Below are 20,231 nucleotides of genomic sequence, written 5' to 3'. Positions count from 1 at the left end.
TTGGAAAAAAGCTACAGTGTTTTGTGAAATACCTTGACACCAGTGGAGTAGCCAGGATTTGTGTATGGGGGGGTGTTAAGAAGCATGGCAACCCCCCCCCCCCCCCACGTATTAAAGCGGTGGTGGGTCCGGGGGATCCTCCCCCGGAAAAAATTTGGATTTTAAGGTGTAAAATAGTGCTATTTTAGAAGTTTTCGGTACTTAAATTTTAAAAATTGTAATGGTAAAAATTTTATTAATTTTTAATATGAAATTTGAGTGATGAATGAGAAATTTAATTAAATATTGGGTGCTAAGGGGGGAGGGGGGTCTGAACCCCTAAACCCCCCTACCCTCCTGGCTACGCCCCTGCTTGACACGGAATGTATTCGCGAAATGCGGGAGTGGAGAGGTAGGGAGCAGGGGAGGAGGGGGGCGGGGCAGCGCGACGGGCAGCCACTTACTTACAACCCTGATGGTGACTTCGGGGTCCTGCAGCCGCACGTCCCACAGCAGGGGCAGCACCTCGTCGATGATCTGCGACTTGTCCAGGCTCTCCAGCGTCTTCTCCACGCAGGACAGCACGTTGCCCACGATCCTCAGGTCGCCGCTGTTCTTCTCGTACACGCACTTGGTCTTGGGCAGCACCATGCGGCGGATGGCCGTCTCGTCCAGGTACTCCGCCACGTTGGTGACCGCCACCAGCGCGGCGCTCTGCCGCACCGCACGTACCGTCATTTTCTCCATGGGCCTTGTTGGCCAGGGGGTGGCCACGTATGCACAACGTGGTCACTTACTTATTTTGCATACCATTGATTAAAAAAGTTTTATAATTTTTTTTTTAAATTTTGCTCTTTGTTAAATTATTCATGGGCCTTGAAATAGTGTTTGTTGACCAGGGAGTGGTCATGTATGCACAACATGGTAACTTATTTTGCATACTATTGATTAAAAAAGTTTTATAATAATTTTTTTTTTAATTTTGCTCTTTGTTAAATCTCCATGGGCCTTCAAATAGTGTTTGTTGACCAAGGGGTGGCTACGTATGGATAACATGGTAACTGTGTGAAGCAGTTTTTTTCCCCCCTTTCAGTTAATTGTGTTGCACCACATTGTTTAGATACCCAAAACATTGGATGAAGTGTAGTGTTTGCAGCGTAGAAACAGTTTTAAATGACTTTTTTTTTTTTTTTAAATGAAAGTGACTTTTTTTAACAGCAGAGATTCTAATTCATACTTATAGCCATTATCAGATGTGGTGTGCACCATTTCTGCAATGTTTTGGACAATCTATTATGCCAATGTTGATGTTAACAAGTGACTTCACCCACGGCACAGCATGTCGTCTCCAGACAACTCCTAACTCCATGCAGTAGACAGTGTTATATCAGTTGTGGTCATTTAGCAAGAAAAATAATTCAATCCTTAACACCAATTATTATTTCACAGGGATAAACATTTTATAGCAAACAGTCGCTTTAAATAAGGCAATCCATAAAATTATGTGCTATGCTGAAACACGGCAACATAACACAGTTTTGTCTGTACGGAATGTGAGACGTAGTAGTATGTGATGTTCTCACAAAATTGTTTACCTACCTACCGACTAGGTCATATTACCTGAAACGGAACGCGACGAAAAAAAAAAACAACTCAAATGTCTGTTAGTTAATCATTATTCATTCAACAATAATTAAATTATTTATTATCCTGTGCAAATATTTTGTTAATTCATTGTTTATTAATTTATTTTATATTTTAATAAAATTTATAATGAATAAAATTAAGTTGGGGAATTTTTAAATATGTACTTGAAAATGAAATGAAAGTAAAAAAAAATACCCCGTGCTGAGTTATTTTTAGGAAATTACTTTCTTTCTCTGTTTCTTACGACATACTCTCGAGTTGAGGTCACAACTACCAAAGAGCTGAGTCACACGCTCTCTGTGGCTCGACGTGTGGTCGGCAGGAAGTCACCACAGCCGCACCGGCGCAAGGACCTGCCTTGAGGACCTCTCACTCCAAGCAAACAAGACGGCACTGCCGCGACACGTCCTACGAGACCCCACAAGCCCGCTAGAGCGCATCCGAGCTGGAGATAGGATGTACCTCTCACATTTCCGAATGTCGGATAATCAAACACTGGGCACGGGTTCCGAGAACCGGGCAATCATTGCCAATCGTGGCGTGGTTCCGACGACTGGACAGTTACGTCAAGAGGTCGAGCAGACCCAGCCCCGACTTGGACGCCACCGAACCACCTGTTCATCCCGCCGCATAGCCCCAGGTCACCACCGAGGTTACAGGCAGCACCTGGGACCCCTCGGTCACCCAGTTGCTCGTGGTCCAGCCGTCTACCAGCTGTGCAGGCCAGCAGCTCACCACTTCCACTCGGGAGCGGGGACTCCTCAGAGTGTGCTCCGAGCTTGGAGTTTCTTGACAGCCCGGCCTGGCCTCACCCCCTCCACCTGCTACAACTGACCCCGCCAGGGTGTGCCAGGAGCACTGCTCCGATCTTATCAAACCAGACTTGCGATACGCCGTGGCTGATGATTGGCCTTTGACGTTCCATATTTCCGTCTGAATATTGCAACATGCCATTCAGAGAGCCTTTATCAGAAGCAACTTATCCGTTTCTGTTACACTGTTGTTGCCAGCAGCCAGAATAAAGCGTCAGAAGATTTTTACCTTTGAGATATTATTTTAGCAAAAAAAAGGGGAGGTGGTGGTCGTGTGGTGACTGCAACACGGCACTGGATGCGGCATCTCTGGGTTCGAATCCCAGGTAAGACACGGTAATTTGTGTGGTCATCAGGCCTACAATAACAACAACAAACAACCACAATTGGATAACGACTGCGGGGTTCCAAAAATAATACAACATTAAGGGGGGAGATGGTTGGCTGACTGGTGACGATCAAACCTGCTAGTGAATCTCACATCCTTAAAGTTGGCCGGAACACTCGCCTCCCGCCAAGACTGGGTCGCAGGAGAGGAAACACGGTGGTCCCAAGGACGACGCGACAGGCGCGACAGTCACGACAGCTCGGCGGAGACCTCGCGAATATCGCGTCCTCGCTGCGAGCCACACACGCCCTAACGCGATTACCAGTGACTCGATTACAGCGCGAGAGAAGCACAGCCTTCTATAACCCTCCCCCCCCTCCCCCCCCCCCCCCCCCCGCCGGCACAAAGGTCGACCCACTTGCGACGACGAATGAAAAGAGTTTTCATCCGGGGATAAATTTTCAAGGCTAATGCGATTCCGACCTTTTAAACGCAATATCGCCACATCACCATCCGCCCCCCGCCACCCCGCGGACCTTTCCCCGCCCAGCAATAATACCCTCCACTGCTCCTTATAAATGGTAAATTTTTAATAAGATTTTCTTTCCCTCCCCTCACCCCATACGCACAGTTAATTTAGCCCGATTACTTTTCTAATCCGGGTAATTTAATTTTTTGCTCGAGGGGAAATGATATTCGATCATCCCAGCCTGCGACGCTGAGGTCTTCGAAGAAGGAATTATACACGGCGCAGGAGGGTTATGTATGGATAGAGCCACGATTATTTTGCTCCAGATTTTATATATATATATATATATATATATATATATATATATATATATATATATATATATATATATATATATATATATATATATATATATAGGAGCATTTTTAGAGTGCCCATTGGTCACATCCGTCGGCAGGGTTACATGTGATTGGGCAAGCAGTTCTCTTTGTCCATAACTGAAGACGCTAAAAACTCGAATAATGATACCTTTATGCTACATGTGCCATTGGTTCGCTGTTTATCTGGAGGACTGAGGGCCAATTAGAGACCCTCAGTCAGAGAAGTATGGAATCACGAGTCACCCAGCAGAGACACCAACGAACATACGAGGTTTGCCCGAGTGCGCAGAGGATCACGGGAGTCCATCCTGGAGGTCGGACCGCCTCTTTGTCACTGCCCCAAAGGTCGTCAATGACGTGTCAAGGGCGCTTAAAAGGTCAAAATCATCATCAGCGCGAAGCAGATTTATAATATGACGAGCTTCCAGTCCAATTAGCCGTCCGACGAATCCGCGAAAGAACGTGACTCTAGATGGTAGAATAATTATTCTCTCGTCGTCGGGTCAAGGAAGAGGCACTACTTTGCAAAGCGCCCTCTCCCATTTTTCCCGGGGGGAGACCTAAGATGCACACAAAGTTCTGCTATTCCCGATCACACCCGAAAAATTCACCTTCGGCCAACTTCGGGATTTGTTTTAATTTTTGCGCAGGTAAAAATGAATTGAAATATTAAAAGTGGTCGGTTAGGTTAGCTACATTAAAATACTTTGTAAAACACCATGGACGGTTAGTTAGGTTGGTATAACTACGTTGAAATAAACAGGGAAAAATATAGATATTAATAAATAAACCCGAGGTTGGCCGAAGGTGAATTGTTCGGGTGTAATCGGGAATGGCAGAACTTTATGAGCATCTTAGGCATCCCCTTTTCCCGCGGGTAAGGGAGGGGAGTGGCGGAGCCTTCTGAAAGTCTTGGAAGATCGCGACAGAGATGGTTGGAAGCACCAGCGTGAGACGAGAGAAGCAGCAGCTGGTAGCAGAGCGGGGCTGACGGCTCACCTGCACCTGCGTGGTGCTGCTCTCGAAGGCGTTGTACAGCATGGGCAGCACCTCGGAGCGCACGTCGTCCCTCGGGGTCTTCTCCAGGATCACGTGCAGGTTCTCCAGCAGCGTCACGGTGGCCTGGATGGACTTGGGGATGGAGAACACGCCCCTGCAAGCAGCCGGCACCGCCCTTCTCCAGGCGCGCTGCTGACTGGCGCACCGCACCGCGCAACTGGGCTTTGCACGGGCGCCCATGTGAAACTTTGTAAAGGGGGTGGGGGGGGGGGGGCAAACTATCACAAATAACAAAAAATGGCCTTAAAGGATTTAAAATTTGCCCAAAATGCTCAAGAACACCTAATAAGCTAGGGGGGAAGCCACGGACCCACCCTGTCCACAGGTGTGGGCGCCCTTAGGGCTCTGTACAAATAAAAAAAAAAAAAACAATGTGCACTGCTGAATCGTATACTTTATTGATTGATATCGAATAAATTAAAATATTAATTTAATACACGTATTCATATTTATATTGAATTACGAGTATTTATTTATTTATTTATTTATTTTGATTTTGATTGAAATAATACTTTACCAACCGTAGCTATAATACAAATCAAGTGATTGTATTAATTTATTTCTTTTAATTATTAGAATGTAAAAATTAAGTTAAAATATTTATTATTCTGAAACGTGTGTGGGCGGTGACCTTTCCTTAGCGTGGGCCGACATACTTCCAGCCTCTCCTACCTTTCGAAGTTTATATATATAATGTGATGCGAACTTTTGTAACGTTGTAGTTTGTCACTGTGCAACTTCCCGTTCTGAACAGCTGATTTCCCGTCGTGCGTGTGCGAGTTTTGCAAAACCGCTTGTCCTTGTCAAAGCCCACAGCGCGTGACTGCTGTCACATTGTCACTCGTCACTCCTGGAAGACTGGAAGCCAGTGACAACCAACTGACGCCATTGAGATTCCCGCATTGCAACTTTTCATTAACTCGTTTTTGACGTGACAACGTCTAATAAATCGATGAACGCCGGCTGCACGCACGAAAAAGTGTCCCGTTATGCACATTGTCCCGTTACGCGGTGTCCTATTACGCTCATTGAACGCTTGCGCCGCATCTATCTCTCTTCCACTCGATTGGATCAACCATCGATTTGACTTTTTCGAGGCACATTAAACTTGAAACACTCCCATTCGTTTCCTACTTTTCCTATCATCGTCCTATGCTTAACAGAATGACACAGATTGGAAGAAGTTAAATAGCAAACATGTATAAAAGCTATAGTTAAAATAACCTCTTCATTAAAGTAATAAACATTTGAATTAATGAGTGAAAATAAAAGTACATTTATCAGTTAAATTGTAGATTTCATTTCACTCCTTCTTTGTATCCATACAAAATAGTGATAATTCAATAAAAAGATTCAATTTTATTCATAAAAGTATGCAATCATTTCATCAATGTTTTGTTATGACGTTGTCACGTTAAACTATCGTCCGTAAACCGACTTTACAGACAACCAATTTTTTTTTAATGCTGACTGTTCGGTACAAATTTTTCTGTCGAATTAAAAATAACTTCCCCATGACTTTTAACATATCTTAGAACCGGGCGTGCAATATTACCTCGCTTTCTTGTCTGTTTGTTTGTCCGGTACGAATTTTTTTTGTCGGATTCGTGGCATTAGGCTACGAGCACAGCAGTTCAGTGTTGCGGTAATGCATAACCTGGTATCCGCAGGCGCTGCCTACAAAACGGACTGCCCCAGTCATGTTTAAGAATGAAAAGCAGAAAAATAATAATTAAATAAAAAAAATCGAATTTATTACGTTTTTGAAAACGGACTAAAAATTATGATATAATTTATCCTAGCCGCATAAAAACTTAAAAACTAATTGCCCCATTTCATATTGTCCTGGAAATTTGTGAGTTGCGAATTTTGAATACCTGTGAGAATACTCGTAAGTAGAGACCTGCAAAATTCGCGGTTTCGGTGGCCTTCAGGATCGACTGCACATACCCCTGTACACTCGGGCAAATAACGCAAGTTCATCGGCTGCCGACTTGTAAGTCATCTCAGCTGGTTTGTCCGTGATTCGATCCTTCTTTGATATGAGGGTTTATAACTGTTTGAGATTCGTCCAGATGAACAGTAAGGCAATAGCAAAATTATCTAAGAGGCAGGGGCGCAACAACTAAATTTCCAAAGGGGGGGCAATATACCTTTTTATAAAGAATCATCGATCCCCCCTATTGAAGCGGGGGGGCCGGGTGTCCTCCCCCGGGAAAATTCGTATTTCAAGGTGGAAAATGGTGCTATTTAAGCAGTTATATTATCTAAAAATTGATTACACAGCACTTTCTTTGCCCCCGTTTGCCCCCACTTCAAGGTTTCAGAGGGGGGGGGGGGGCAAAATACCCTTGTCCCCCCCCCTGTTGTTGCGCCCCTCCTAAGAGGTATATGTGTTTGAATTCTAGCCTATCACGGAATGAATTCGAGAATTTTGAAGGTCTCTACTCGTAAGACTGGACAACCCACGCAGTGGATAACAGCAAGGGGCGCAGGGAGTGTTTGCGGCTGGGGAAACTCAACACAACAGCTCACAGCCTCGCGGGGAAAGGAACTGAGGAGAGGGAAAGGCCGGACTAACTTCCCATTTCTCTCTTCGGCCGAGCGGGAAGCACCTCACACAGCCCGCGGGACTTGCACGGCGGGGCGGAGGGATACAAGCTCACAGCACACCTTTCACAAGCACGCTCGCGTGTCACGTTAAACAAAAAAAATTGGTTGTCTGTAAGGTCGGTTTACGGACGATAGTTTAACGTGACAACGTCATAACAAAACATTGATGATATGATTGCATACTTTTATTAATAAAATTGAATCATTTTTATTGAATCATCACCATTTTGTATGGATACAAAGAAGAAGTGAAATGAAATCTACAATTTTTTTGATTAATTTACTTTTATTTGCACTCATTAATTCAAATATGTTCATCACTTTAACGAAGAGATTATTTTAACTGTAACTTTTATACATGTTTGCTATTTAACTTCTTCCAATCTATGTTATTCTGTTAAGGATAGGACGATGATAGGAAAAGTAGGAAACGAATGGGAGTGTTTCAAGTTTAATTTGCCTCGAAAAAGTCAAATCGATGGTTGTTCCAATCGAGTGGAATAGAGATAGATGCGGCGCAAGCGTACAATGAGCGTAACGGGACACAGCGTAACGGGAAAATGTGCGTAACGGGACACTTTCGTGCGTGCAGCCGGCGTTCATCGATTTATTAGACATTGTAACGTCAAAATACCAATGCGATATTCAGAAAGCCAAGCACCCGTCACAGACTTGAAACTCAAAACACATAACACACCGTTCAAAATTACTAAATTATACTGCTTCAATGATTACGTGTTTTGGCTCATTATTAAAAATTATATTAATGATAAAATAATAGTTGATTTGCTTAAATTTTTAATACATTTCATAAGGATTTATTTAAATGTTTTTAAGAAACTTAAATTGCGATTATTATGTATATATACTCCAGCAGGAACTAACATAATGTAAATCGTGTTGCATACGGTTTTACTTATTTTTTTTGTATACTGTATCATTCATAAAAAAAAAAACAAAAAAAAATTGTTTACCCACAATCCTACAAGCCTGAATTTTTCAGGGTTTTGGGAAATCCAAATTTTCATTGATTTATGCTTGTTGCTAATCCTGCTGCTGATAACACATAATGGTCTCATACCCTGATTAGGTGACAGGTATAATACTATTTTTTGATGCCCTAATTATTTTGGCCAGTTTTGTACAGTCACTTTTAATGTTGTGTCGTTGAAATGAATATGTCATTTTAAAGGTTGTAAAAAAATAGACACATCAAGTCATGAATAGCATATCACATCTAATAAACAATAATATATAATAAATATGTTATTTTAATTAAAATATGTTAGATCAACTTAATAAATGAATAAATTTAATTTTCCATAATAAAAAAGTAAAAAAAAATAAATTATATTTAAAAATTGTAAAAATAAACTGCAACAGTCCAAATAAACCATAGCTAAACAGCAATTAAAATAATAAACAATACAACTCAAGTTAGTAATAGCTGTACTCTGGACGCGTGACTCTATATACAGCTTGTTGGCATGGCAGCTGAGCATCATCTGCCAGCGAGACGCCGCTAGCTGATGAGTCAGGATGAGGCAGACTCGTAGGGAATCATGAGCAACCACTCATGTTTGCTTGTGAGCGGCGCAACACGTCATTTGGCTGCTGGGGCAACATACTTTCCTGGGAAAACTTGCTAATACTCATGTTTCTAATGCTTATATTTCGTCAATACAACAGAAGTATGTCTTTCACCTTCCTGGGTGAACTCAATTTTTCGCCCGACTAAATATTTGTTCAAGTGAATAAAATTTCGTGGAGTTATTAAAAAAAAAAAAAAGATGGTTAAGTAAAGTTTCTTGAAATCTGGTGTTTTACAATATCTGGGGCAAAAGAACAACTATTTTTGTGTTGGGAATAAGTCATAAAGTGCAGAGCTTAGGATAAGAAATTTGCATTCTACGGTTTAAAATTTTTAAGTATAAGGGTTGATACCGCGATATTTTTAAAATCAAAACCAGTGTTAAATGTTAGTAGTTATTGTTATATAATTATTTTTGTTGTATTCGTCATTTATTTCACAATTTTTGTGGTCCACAAAGAAACTGTCAGCCTATCCTGCAACCCTTATACTCCCCCCCCTCCCTTCTCACACCTATACCCTAAAATAAAGGGACAAAAAAGGGAGAAATTAAAAAAAACTTATTTACTCCAGTTGATAACTGATCTGTAAAGATTATTTCAAACGAAATATTTCCCATTTATTTAGTTCTACTTTAGTGTACTTTTTTAAACTACAGTACTCTTGAAAATAAGGTGGTGTTAGTGACCTTAAAGACGTCAACAATGCATTGAAATAGCGTTGTGAAGAGTAGTTGTTATTTTCCAAGAATGTCTGACCCGCCATCCAACAGTGGCCAGACCGCTGGCCAAAATACGGTTTTGCCTTTGAAGGGTTTATCTTTGTTTAGTTATGTTTTTAAATATCTAAATGTTATATTTAATTGTAAGTTTTTTAAATTAAGTTATTTATCCTAGCCTATTTATTTCTTGTTGCATCGCTGAGGAGTTGCGCGGGAGTGCGGAGTGCAGGGAGTTTACGTGACAGTTGGCAACAGGAGGTGACAGTTGGCTGCCCTGTGTGCTGCGAGGTAGCGCCTCGCGCGGCAGTCAAATGGGCCCGCGACTGCTGCAGTGTACAGGCCATGTCCGGGCGCGCTGCAGATCTCTTCACACGATGAGCCTCGAGCACGTTTGTTCGGCTTCCAGGAACAGGCCAGGGCTTGTTTACTGCAAGGCCTTGTGTGAGACTAGCTGCGAGTGTTCCTGCTGCAGCGACCAGAGTACAGTACCGTGAGTACAGCTGATCTGGTTGTAGACGGTGTTGGTTTGGATAGACTAGACTGTTCTGCTACGTGACTTTGTGGTGGGACAGAATCTCTGCTACCGTTTTGCGTGCACCTCAGTGGGCGAACATAAACTTGGTTTTGCAAGAGACACACACACACACACACACATATAAAAATATATACATATATTTATATACTTATATTGCAAGAAATAACCTATTGACTTAAACTTGAAATATTTTCTCATTCCTCCAGCACTTTGTATAGGAATTTGGTAGATTAACTTGTTTTAGTAATTTTAAATTGGTATATTATTTTAATAGTTTTTTGTTAATCATATTTTTGAACTTTAACTTTTAGAATTTGCCGCCAGTTTAGGAATAATCATTTTATAAGATGTTTATACAAATATTGTTACGTAATTTAATAATCTTGATAAAAATGAATTTTTTTATAAACATTCTTTTCTAATATTTTAGTTTTATATTTTTTTTGCGCTTATTCTAGTAACGAAAGCTTGCGGGTCGCAATGAAATATTTTGGATTTTATATTTTAGTTCATGTTTCTATGAAAAAACAAGTCCTTCGTAAAATATTGCGTCAATTAAAATAGAGTTATTATGATTAACAAAATAGTTTTCGATATTATAAAATGTCCACTTCGACACCGTAATGTATAATCTCTGCCTTTTGAGGATGTGTTTTTTTACAGTATGTATTTTCTTAACACTCGGGCTGGTTCTATGCGCGTATTTTTGGTATCATGTTGGAGTTTGTTTGAAATTAAACCAGCAGTCGGGTGTTGAGTTTGTGTTACCTGCCAGGTGCAGAGGGTAGGTACCACCCTCAGGGAGGGTGGGGAGGGGGGTTGGTGAGGGGGGTGAGGGGCTGCTGACCACGCGCTTAGGGATGGAAAAACTTTCCAACACATCCGATATATCGCTATTTAAATATATCGCTTGAATCATATCGATACCGATACAATATCGCCTCGAAATTATCCATATTTTCGATATATCGGTCCGCTTTAATATACAAACATTTATGAATTTTGTACTTAAAATAAAAATATTATTTAAGCATATCGAAGCTAATATAAAGGAATTACTTAATAAAAGGTTAGCTCTTTCTAACAAAAGTATGCACAACATTTTTTTAAATTTTTAAAATTTTTTTTATTATTCTCTATATGCGTCGATATTTTTTCTCCAGACTTGTTTGTTTTTTAATTATAAAGTAATATTTATAGATAATTATTGTTTTAGAATTCTGAAAAGGTCAAGCAAAAATATAGCACAAAAAAAAGTAGACGAGAATAATGAACAACAAAACGTTGAAAAATTACTTAGTTGTATTTGATCTTGTCGGTAAGAGCGAAACCTGCATTTGGTAATTCATCTATAATCAACTTAAACAAGCATAAGTACGAGTATATTCCTATTCTTTGACAAACTCAGAAGCACTTATTTTTCAGTTATCTAAGCTTTGAATCTTTTACTATTTTTCTGACAAGTTTATTTACAGATAATTCTAAAAGAATATATATTTTTGACGTGACAACGTCTAATAAATCGATGAACGCTGGCTGCACGCACGAAAAGGTGTCACGTTACGCACATTGTTCCGTTACGCTCATTGTACGCTTGCGCCGCATCTATCTCTCTCCCACTTCGATTGGCCTATGCGTCCGAGGAGAAGAAAGACAGCGGCAGCACACAACTTACATCTACACGTGAACAGTTTCGTCGACTGTTTATAAAGTGAAGTAAAAAGTTGATGTGGTTTTCATTGCATTTTTTTTCGTGCGTGCATCCGGGCGTTCATAGATTTATTAGACGTTGCCACGTCGAAATGTTTTTTTAATGAGAAAATTAAAAATAAAAGAAGCCTTTATCCCGCAGCTGTAGCTCATTTACTTACTTGAAAATACTATTTTATTTAAATTCGATTTTATCGGAACAAAAAAAAAATATATATAGTCGGCACCAAACTATCGATATTGCCGAATTAATCACTGACCTGAAGGGTCCAAAAGACATTACGAACATGACCAAACATGGCAAAAACCCAAAAGTGAAAGCACGGCCACGACGCGCAAGCAAGAACAAGAAATCATACTAATTACTGAATATTACAGAAGTTAAGTTTCACAGCCGAGTACATACCAACGCGACGCCAGCCCCAATTGGCAGCCCTCGTGTCAAACGACCGGAAGACTGCGGCAAATAGTTTTTTTTCCTAACCTAAGTTAAAAACTATGTGTGTAAGGGAGGGGTCTAGGTAGGGAAGACTCTAAGTGCGTCTCAGGGCAAGCCCTATACGCTCTAAACATGCGGGTTTTTAACCATGCTGAGAAGGTCACGTGCATCATGTGCTAGGAGGGGATTGGCCAGCCATGGCAGACGTTTTCGCCATGACTAACTCCCCTCACTCTTAATTCTAGACTAAAACTAGATAAGTTGGGCCCAGGTAAAACCTCCATAGACAGAGGGAAAACCCTGGGCACATACATGCGGGATGCAAAGGTCATGCATTATTACAAGCAGGTGGATTACAGGAATAGAAGGATGGTCCTGGAAGAAGAGTGGGGCGTGGTAGAAGTTCTACTATGCAAGGGGTGGGGCACTTGGACTTTTAGTCCGCATTGGTTTGGTCAGGTTCTGGTCTTTTGGGGGCGGCTTATGCCGTTTCCCATCGTGCTGCCAGTTAGCACTCATTGTGGCTGTGTAATATGATCGTGTAAGTGGGGCGGTCGCGAACTGTGGCGTCGGACTAGACTCCAGAGTGGTGACAGAGCTTCAGGTCGACCTGTCGCCAGTAAAAGGTTGTCGGTCAGTTAGAGAAATTGCCACTGCGGCAAATAGCCTGGGTGCCGAGGTTGTATAGGCCGGGAACAATACACGGCAGAGTGCGCTGGTGGCGCGGCGGGGAAGGGATGAAGCGGGGAGGGGACAGGAGGAGGGGGGAGGGGAAAGGAGGGGAAAGAACGCAGTATCGTCGCCCCACCGGAAGGAAGGCAGGATGATGGCCTCGTACTCCTCCACGGTACACTCCTGGATGAGGAAGATGATCGGCTGCAGCACGGCGGCCAGCACCTCCTGAGTCTTCATCTCCTGCTGCAGGCACGGCCACACGTGCTGGAACCACAGCTTCTGCAAGCACGTCAGCACACTTGAGTTGTCTGTCAAGTCGGTTCACGGACGACAGTTTAACGTGACAACGTCATAACAAAACATTGATGAAATGATTGAATACTTTCATGAACAAAATTGAATCATTTTTAATTGAATTATCACCAATTTCTGTAGAATTACAAAGAAGGATTGAAATGAAATCTACAATTTAATTGATAAATTTACTTTTCATTTGCACTCATTAATTCAAATATGTTTATTACTTTAACGAAGAGATTATTTTAACGATAACTTTTATACATGTTTGCTATTCAACTTCTTCCAATCTGTGTTATTCTGTTACGGATAGGACGATGATAGGAAAAAGTAGGAAACGAATGGGAGTGTTTCAAGTTTAATGTGCCTCGAAAAAGTCAAATCGATGGTTGTTCCGATCGAGTGGAAGAGAGATAGATGCGGCGCAAGCGTACAATGAGCGTAATGGGACACAGCGTAACGGGACAATGTGCGCAACGGGACACCTTTTCGCGCGTGCAGCCGGCGTTCGATTTATTAGACGTTGTCACGTCAATAATTTAAATACATTTTATTTGAAGAATGTCTCTCAGCTGCGTTTCAACCAAGCTGTAAATAGCCACTCGGACTTGTCCCAGGTTTCTGCCTGGGACGATGAACTGGTCAGATTAACTAGTAGGGAGAGAGAGAGAGAGAGAGAGAGAGAGAGAGAGAGAGAGAGAGAGAGAGAGAGAGAGAGAGAGAGAGAGAGAGAGAGAATATGCTTACGGTCTCCGAAGAGCCGCTTGCAGGAAGGGAGAAAGAAATAACTTGATGTAAGTTTTTGGACATACGCCATTGCTAAGAACTTTTTCTGTTGAAGAAAACTAAAAAATAAATAAATAAATAAAAATACCTAAAAAAGACAAAAAACGCAAATTAAGCAAACAATTGCTGTTGTCAACAAGAATATAAACACCACAAAATATTCCGTAACAGGAATATGGTCAACAAACAAAGAAAAGCAAAGAAAAAAATGTACTAAGAAAACGAAGAAACCCCACAAAAGATGAAGACACAGAAATATTGAACCCAAAACAAATTCAGCACAACGGTTGAAACGAAACGAAAACACGACAAAACGAAAAGACGAAACAACAACAATAGATTTCCAAAACAGAATATAACGACAAAAAAACCCTTTTTTGGGTATTTTTATTTATTTATTTATTTTTTAGTTTTCTTCAACAGAAAAAGTTCTTAGCAATGGCGTATGTCCAAAACCTTACATCAAGTCATGCCCTCCCATTGCACAAACCTTTCAAAGATAATAGAAAGAAATAAATTGTGAGGAAAAGGTCTGTCGAAATAACTTACCGCAATATTTTACCTCTCTGGTTATATTTTTCTCAAGATTTCACTGGGGGAAATGATCTTTGATGTCACCGATCAAATTATTACAGCGTTATTTACGAATGTTGGTAAATGCCATCTATGGGAGATTGTAGGCACTACACTTCCCATAGATGACTGGCCAAAGTGTTGCGTCAAGATTAGTGTTGAAACCGATATTTTTTCCAGGGGGAACTACTCTTGTAATAATATTGCAATACTGTAAGTGTGTGGGAAGGCATATCTTCAGTAAGCACTAAGCGATGGAACAACTGCTAGGCATGCTGTGTACTGGAGGTGGTGCCACCGGGGGGACGAACACGCGCAAGTGCACGTGCAGCAAGCAGGCGGCACGTACCCGCGGGATGTAGGGCAGCACGTCCTTGAGCGTGTTGCGGTAGAAGTGCGACTTCTGCGACGGGTCCTTCATGTTGATGACGTCGAGGAACTGCAGGGCGTGCACGGCGGGGTCGCTGCGGAACAAGAGCACCTCCTGCACCACATACTGCATCACCTCCTGCACCACATACTGCATATCCTCCTGAACCACATACTGCATATCCTCCTGCACCACATACTGCATATCCTCCTGAACCACATACTGCAAAACCTCCTGCACCACATACTGCATCACCTCCTGCACCACATACTGCATCACCTCCTGCACCACATACTGCATCACCTCCTGCACCACATACTGCATCACCTCCTGCACCACATACTGCATCACCTCCTGCACCACATACTGCATCACCTCCTGCATCACATACTGCATCACCTCCTGCACCACATACTGCATCACCTCCTGCACCACATACTGCACCACATACTGCACCACATACTGCATATCCTCCTGAACCACATACTGCATCACATACTGCATCACCTACTGAACCACATACTGCATCACCTCCTGCACCACACACTGCACCACCTCCTGCACCACATACTGTATCACATACTGCATCACATACTGCACCACACACTGCATCACCTCCTGCACCACATACTGCATCACCTCCTGTACCACACACTGCATCACCTCCTGCACCACATACTGCTCCACATACTGCACCAAATACTGCTCTGCCTACTGCACCACACACTGCACCATACACTACACAACATCTGCACTCGAAGTGAGGTCTCTGCGCCGTGGAAGGAAATAAATATCACAGCGCAGACGAACACAGTGGACACACAACGGCAAGACAGTTGCAACAAGAACATGAAGAACAGACAAACCAAAACCTTGATCAACACAGCGACCAACAGACGAACCCAAGGATGATACAAAACAAGCATACTAGGCTTCCTAAAACAAAACGTGTTGCATCACCGTTGGGTTACTTTGTTTGTCGATGTGTTTCCCGATGTTGTGTGTCTGTATTATTGATTCCTTTTCACAAATGTCTCGTGAGCCCAATTGTGTTCGTCTGTGTCGCGATATATATCACAAAGAATTACTTCCATGGGATATAAATTTGAAAATTTGACATCAAGGCTGATGTTCTGCATATGTTTGTGTATTTTATCTTTGTTGTCCACACTTGCGATTTCTCTATGACGTTCAGCGTGAACCAGCAATAATGGTTGCCCAAAGCAAGAGGATCTCAGGACCAGGGGGTGGGGGAGGGGCTCACCTGAAGTACTTGATGAGTGACAGGAGCTGCGCGGTGGGTCGCTGTCTCGTGTCCCTGCTGAGCAGCCTCACGCACGCCTCCTGCAAGGCTAGGGGCACTCTGGGCAGCGCGTTGTGCAGCTGATCCTCCAGCTACAACACGACAACACACGGACACAGCTGATCCTCCAGCAACAACATGACAACACACAGACACAGCTCATCCTCCAGCCACAACATGACAACACACAGACATAGCTCATCCTCCAGCCACAACATGACAACACACAGACATAGCTCATCCTCCAGCCACAACATGACAACACACAGACATAGCTCATCCTCCAGCCACAACATGACAACACACAGACATAGCTCATCCTCCAGCCACAACATGACAACACACAGACATAGCTCATCCTCCAGCTACAACATGACAACACACAGACATAGCTCATCCTCCAGCCACAACATGACAACACACAGACATAGCTCATCCTCCAGCCACAACATGACAACACACAGACATAGCTCATCCTCCAGCTACAACACAACAACACACACGCTAGACACGCGGACACTCATCTAGTGACAATTTTATATCTTCTAATCACGGATTCCGAACCTTGCGTTAACATAAAGTTTTGTTTGCGAAACGTAGACCAGGAAAATGGGTATTGTTAGAGACCTGAAAAATTTCGGGTTTCATGTCGTGACAGTCTAAAATTCTAATCCTGCTGCATCTGCTATTGGTTCACTGTTAATCTGGATGTCTGTGGGCCAATCAGAGACCCTCAATAAAATAAGTATGGAATCACGAGTCACCCAGTTGAGACGCCTCACGAGTCAGCAGCCAATGAACAGGCGAGGATCGTGGAGTCTATCCTGGGTGACTTGCGATTCCATACTTCTTTGACTGAGGTCTCTAATTGGCTCCACAGTCCTCCAGATTAACAGTGAACCAATAGCAGATGCAGCAGAAAGGTATAATGGTTAGAATTTTAGACTGTCACGAGTGGTATACGTGAAATTTTCTGATCTATATGTCCGAGGCTTCGAAGTTTAACTGTTCTTTAAGTAGCATTGGACATTTTTAGCGACATGTTCATAACCTACGCTTGTGACGTGACTTATTACGTGAAGTGCACTGCAAGAAAATTAGTTGTTATTAAATAATATACAAGTTGAGTAAGAATTCGACCAACCAACTTCGGTTGCATATTCATCATAAAAAATTTGGTCGCAAATTTATTAAGAATTACGACTAATGGTCCCAAGTACTTACCAAGTTGGAACTCAACAATTTTTTTTATTTCAAATAATAGAAAATGCACCTGGACAATGTTAAATTAAAAATATTTCTATAAAACCAAAGAACTTTCCGCTTTCGTAAAATTATTTTATTGGTATAATTAGGAGCAATAACAATCAGAAATCATTTCCCTTCGGTTAAACAATTTGTGGTGCTGGCAGAGCTTGGTTCAATTGAACATTATCAGTGTTTTTTTTATTTTCCATCTTAAATACTTTCTCTTTAATTTGCAACTAACAAGTTGTTCTTCTTCAATTAATAAAAGAGGCATATAACAGCCTTGGGAAGCACTTGAAACCATTAGTCGTGTACGTGTTTCGAACTTCTTCTTCTTTTTTTTTTTTTTTTTTTTTCAGTGATGAAAAATTTGCCGGTAGAGTTCTTTCTGACTCATTCTGTGTATAACTTATTTATTACACAAGGCATTTTTTGTAAGCGGCCGGAAAAAAACAAGCTAAAAACTGTGTGTTTAACATTTCGGATACCAAGATATCGCACAACAACCGTCGCTGCTGCCGTAAAGAGAGTGTGTACCGAGTTGTCGGCACGCGATTGAAAGCGCAGGATATGCGCTTAGTGGTTCGGGGCACCTTTGAGCGACGCTCTTTGTGGTTCCAGTGGGGACATCACACAGGCCTTAATCACTTAAAAACTCCTCTCCCAGCAGTGCCTGCAGGAGGGGAGGGGGGACACCACTCTTAATTAATTTCACGGGCCGTCTTTGCGCCGGGAAACAGCCGGTCTTGTAATTAATCGCCGCGCGTTCCGCCGGTGTGTTTGACGTAGCAGTCGGCGAGGCGCCCACGTCGTGCGGCTCCCATTGCGCTCCTGCGCGTGTATGCTGCGACCCGCTCCCTGTTTGTAGCGCACTGGGCGGCGCCGAGGGCGTTCCGTTACCTCCCCTGGGCGCATCAGTGCACTGACAGGCTACATGATTGACTAATCCTTGCGCCATTTTAATCATAAGATGAGATAACTAAAATTTATTCTTTGTACACTTGCGTATGAGTTGCATAAGCTATCCTATAACTGTCGAAGTTGTAAAATTCGCGTTATTATTAAGGGGCCCGCCTACCAGGGCACACATACGGTGTGCAGAGCTTCAGGAAAAACAACGCGATTTCAAAACTACTCAAGATATCCGAGTGGGGCCTATTTACGAATAGCATTTAAGAGTTCGTAGAGGGCCGAAAAGTACTTTTAATTTCGGATTAAGTTTTTAAACTGTATTTTTAGAAGCGTTAAAATGCCTAAAACGCGTGTTTCCAGAGTAATTTTTAGGCATAAAACAATCAGTACAGATTCTTGAAAGCACTTAAGGGGCTTGCATAACACCTTTATCTTCATTTCTCCGCCATATAATGTTACGGTCACCGCTCAAATTTCACAGTTATCCTGTGCCGACGAGAATACTGCGCGCCAGTTCAGAGACTTGCGCTTAGAGGCTATACCGCGCTGAAAGCACCAGCGAGCGTCGCGCTTATCATCCCGCCTCACTAACACACATACACCCCTGACGAGGCGGGCCCCTTAAGCAACACAGATTGTAAATGTTCACAGCATACACCGAATTACCCTTTTTATTGGAGCTCAGCTTATTCGAAATGTATGGCAGGAATATAAACGAATAACAAAAAAAATCACATTAACGAATCATGCGCTACCAGGAGGGAAAGTGAACTGTGGTCGAAAGCCGATGGACACCTACTGCTATTTGTGGTTATGCACTTGTTTGTGGATTTCCACCTGGCATCAGGGTTTTATGGTTGGCGCACCACTGATGCTGTGAACATTGACGCGATGCATTCGTGATTCGGATTTGAAACTAGTAATTAATTAAAATCCCTCCACCCTACCTAATCCAAAAATTATTCGCGCTTTACAGAGAGTTAAAAAGGGTTAGTCGTAATTTTTTTGTACTTGTTTCATATGCGCAGTTTTTTATGTGGGACTGGCTGATCTGCGCTCCGCTACGCGGTCCACAGGCAGAAAGCAGACACTCTCGCTCTGTTCGTTGTGGTTGGGGAAGGGGGGTGGGAGACGAAGAAAGCATCGACACAACGCAACAGCCGTTGCCATGGAGATGATTGACAAAACGTGGTCGAAAATAGCTTAAAAAAATAATGAATAGAAAAAAAAAGCGAGAGAGTGTATCAGCACTCGCCGGAGATGTGCAAACATCTATCTAACCTCGGTAGCGAGCGAATACACCTGTTTTCATGTTTGAAAATAAACTTATAAAACGAAACTCGGATACCAAATCTAACGTAGAATTCTTTCAAATAATGCTGAGCGTGGTAAATATACGATGTTTGTGTTTTCAACTGCATTTCTGGACGCAAATCACACGTAGTTTCCGCACCCGCCGATAGACTTCGCTGCCGGAGCAGCTACGTCGACCATTTTCAGTCCGAAATTTTCAACTATGTAATGAAACGGGTCCGATAATATAAAAAAAAAAACTTGAAGAAAATACTGAACCACGGATTTGCATCTTATATCACCAATTATTATTTTTTTAAATTAAAAATACCACCCATATTGTTAAGATTCATTAAACAGTTTATACTATAACGTTTCCCTTTGTCTTTGTGAACTTTGGTTCGCGCCATCCACCACAGATGGCAGCATTACGGTTGTTACACATTTCCGTTCCATGCGACTTCCGTTACATTCACGAAATCACTCCCACC

General features: G+C 42.3%; 1 protein-coding gene across 1 annotated transcript in view; it reads right to left on the bottom strand.

The window, feature by feature from the left end:
• The window catches only part of LOC134540662 (SCY1-like protein 2), a 251,173-nt gene that overhangs the window by 31,517 nt on the left and 199,425 nt on the right, over positions 1 to 20,231 (bottom strand). The window contains exons 7-11 of the mRNA XM_063383534.1: positions 16,249 to 16,379; positions 14,964 to 15,078; positions 13,092 to 13,237; positions 4,615 to 4,768; positions 444 to 693 (exon numbers count right to left, since the gene is read on the bottom strand). Of these exons, the coding sequence (XP_063239604.1) occupies positions 444 to 693; positions 4,615 to 4,768; positions 13,092 to 13,237; positions 14,964 to 15,078; positions 16,249 to 16,379 (796 nt within the window). The remainder of the gene's footprint in view (positions 1 to 443; positions 694 to 4,614; positions 4,769 to 13,091; positions 13,238 to 14,963; positions 15,079 to 16,248; positions 16,380 to 20,231) is intronic.

Source organism: Bacillus rossius, chromosome 17 (assembly GCF_032445375.1).
Source record: "Bacillus rossius redtenbacheri isolate Brsri chromosome 17, Brsri_v3, whole genome shotgun sequence".
Classification (NCBI taxonomy): domain Eukaryota; kingdom Metazoa; phylum Arthropoda; class Insecta; order Phasmatodea; family Bacillidae; genus Bacillus; species Bacillus rossius.
Note: the sequence above shows the minus strand (reverse complement) of the source record. Positions and strands in the feature narration are given on the sequence as shown.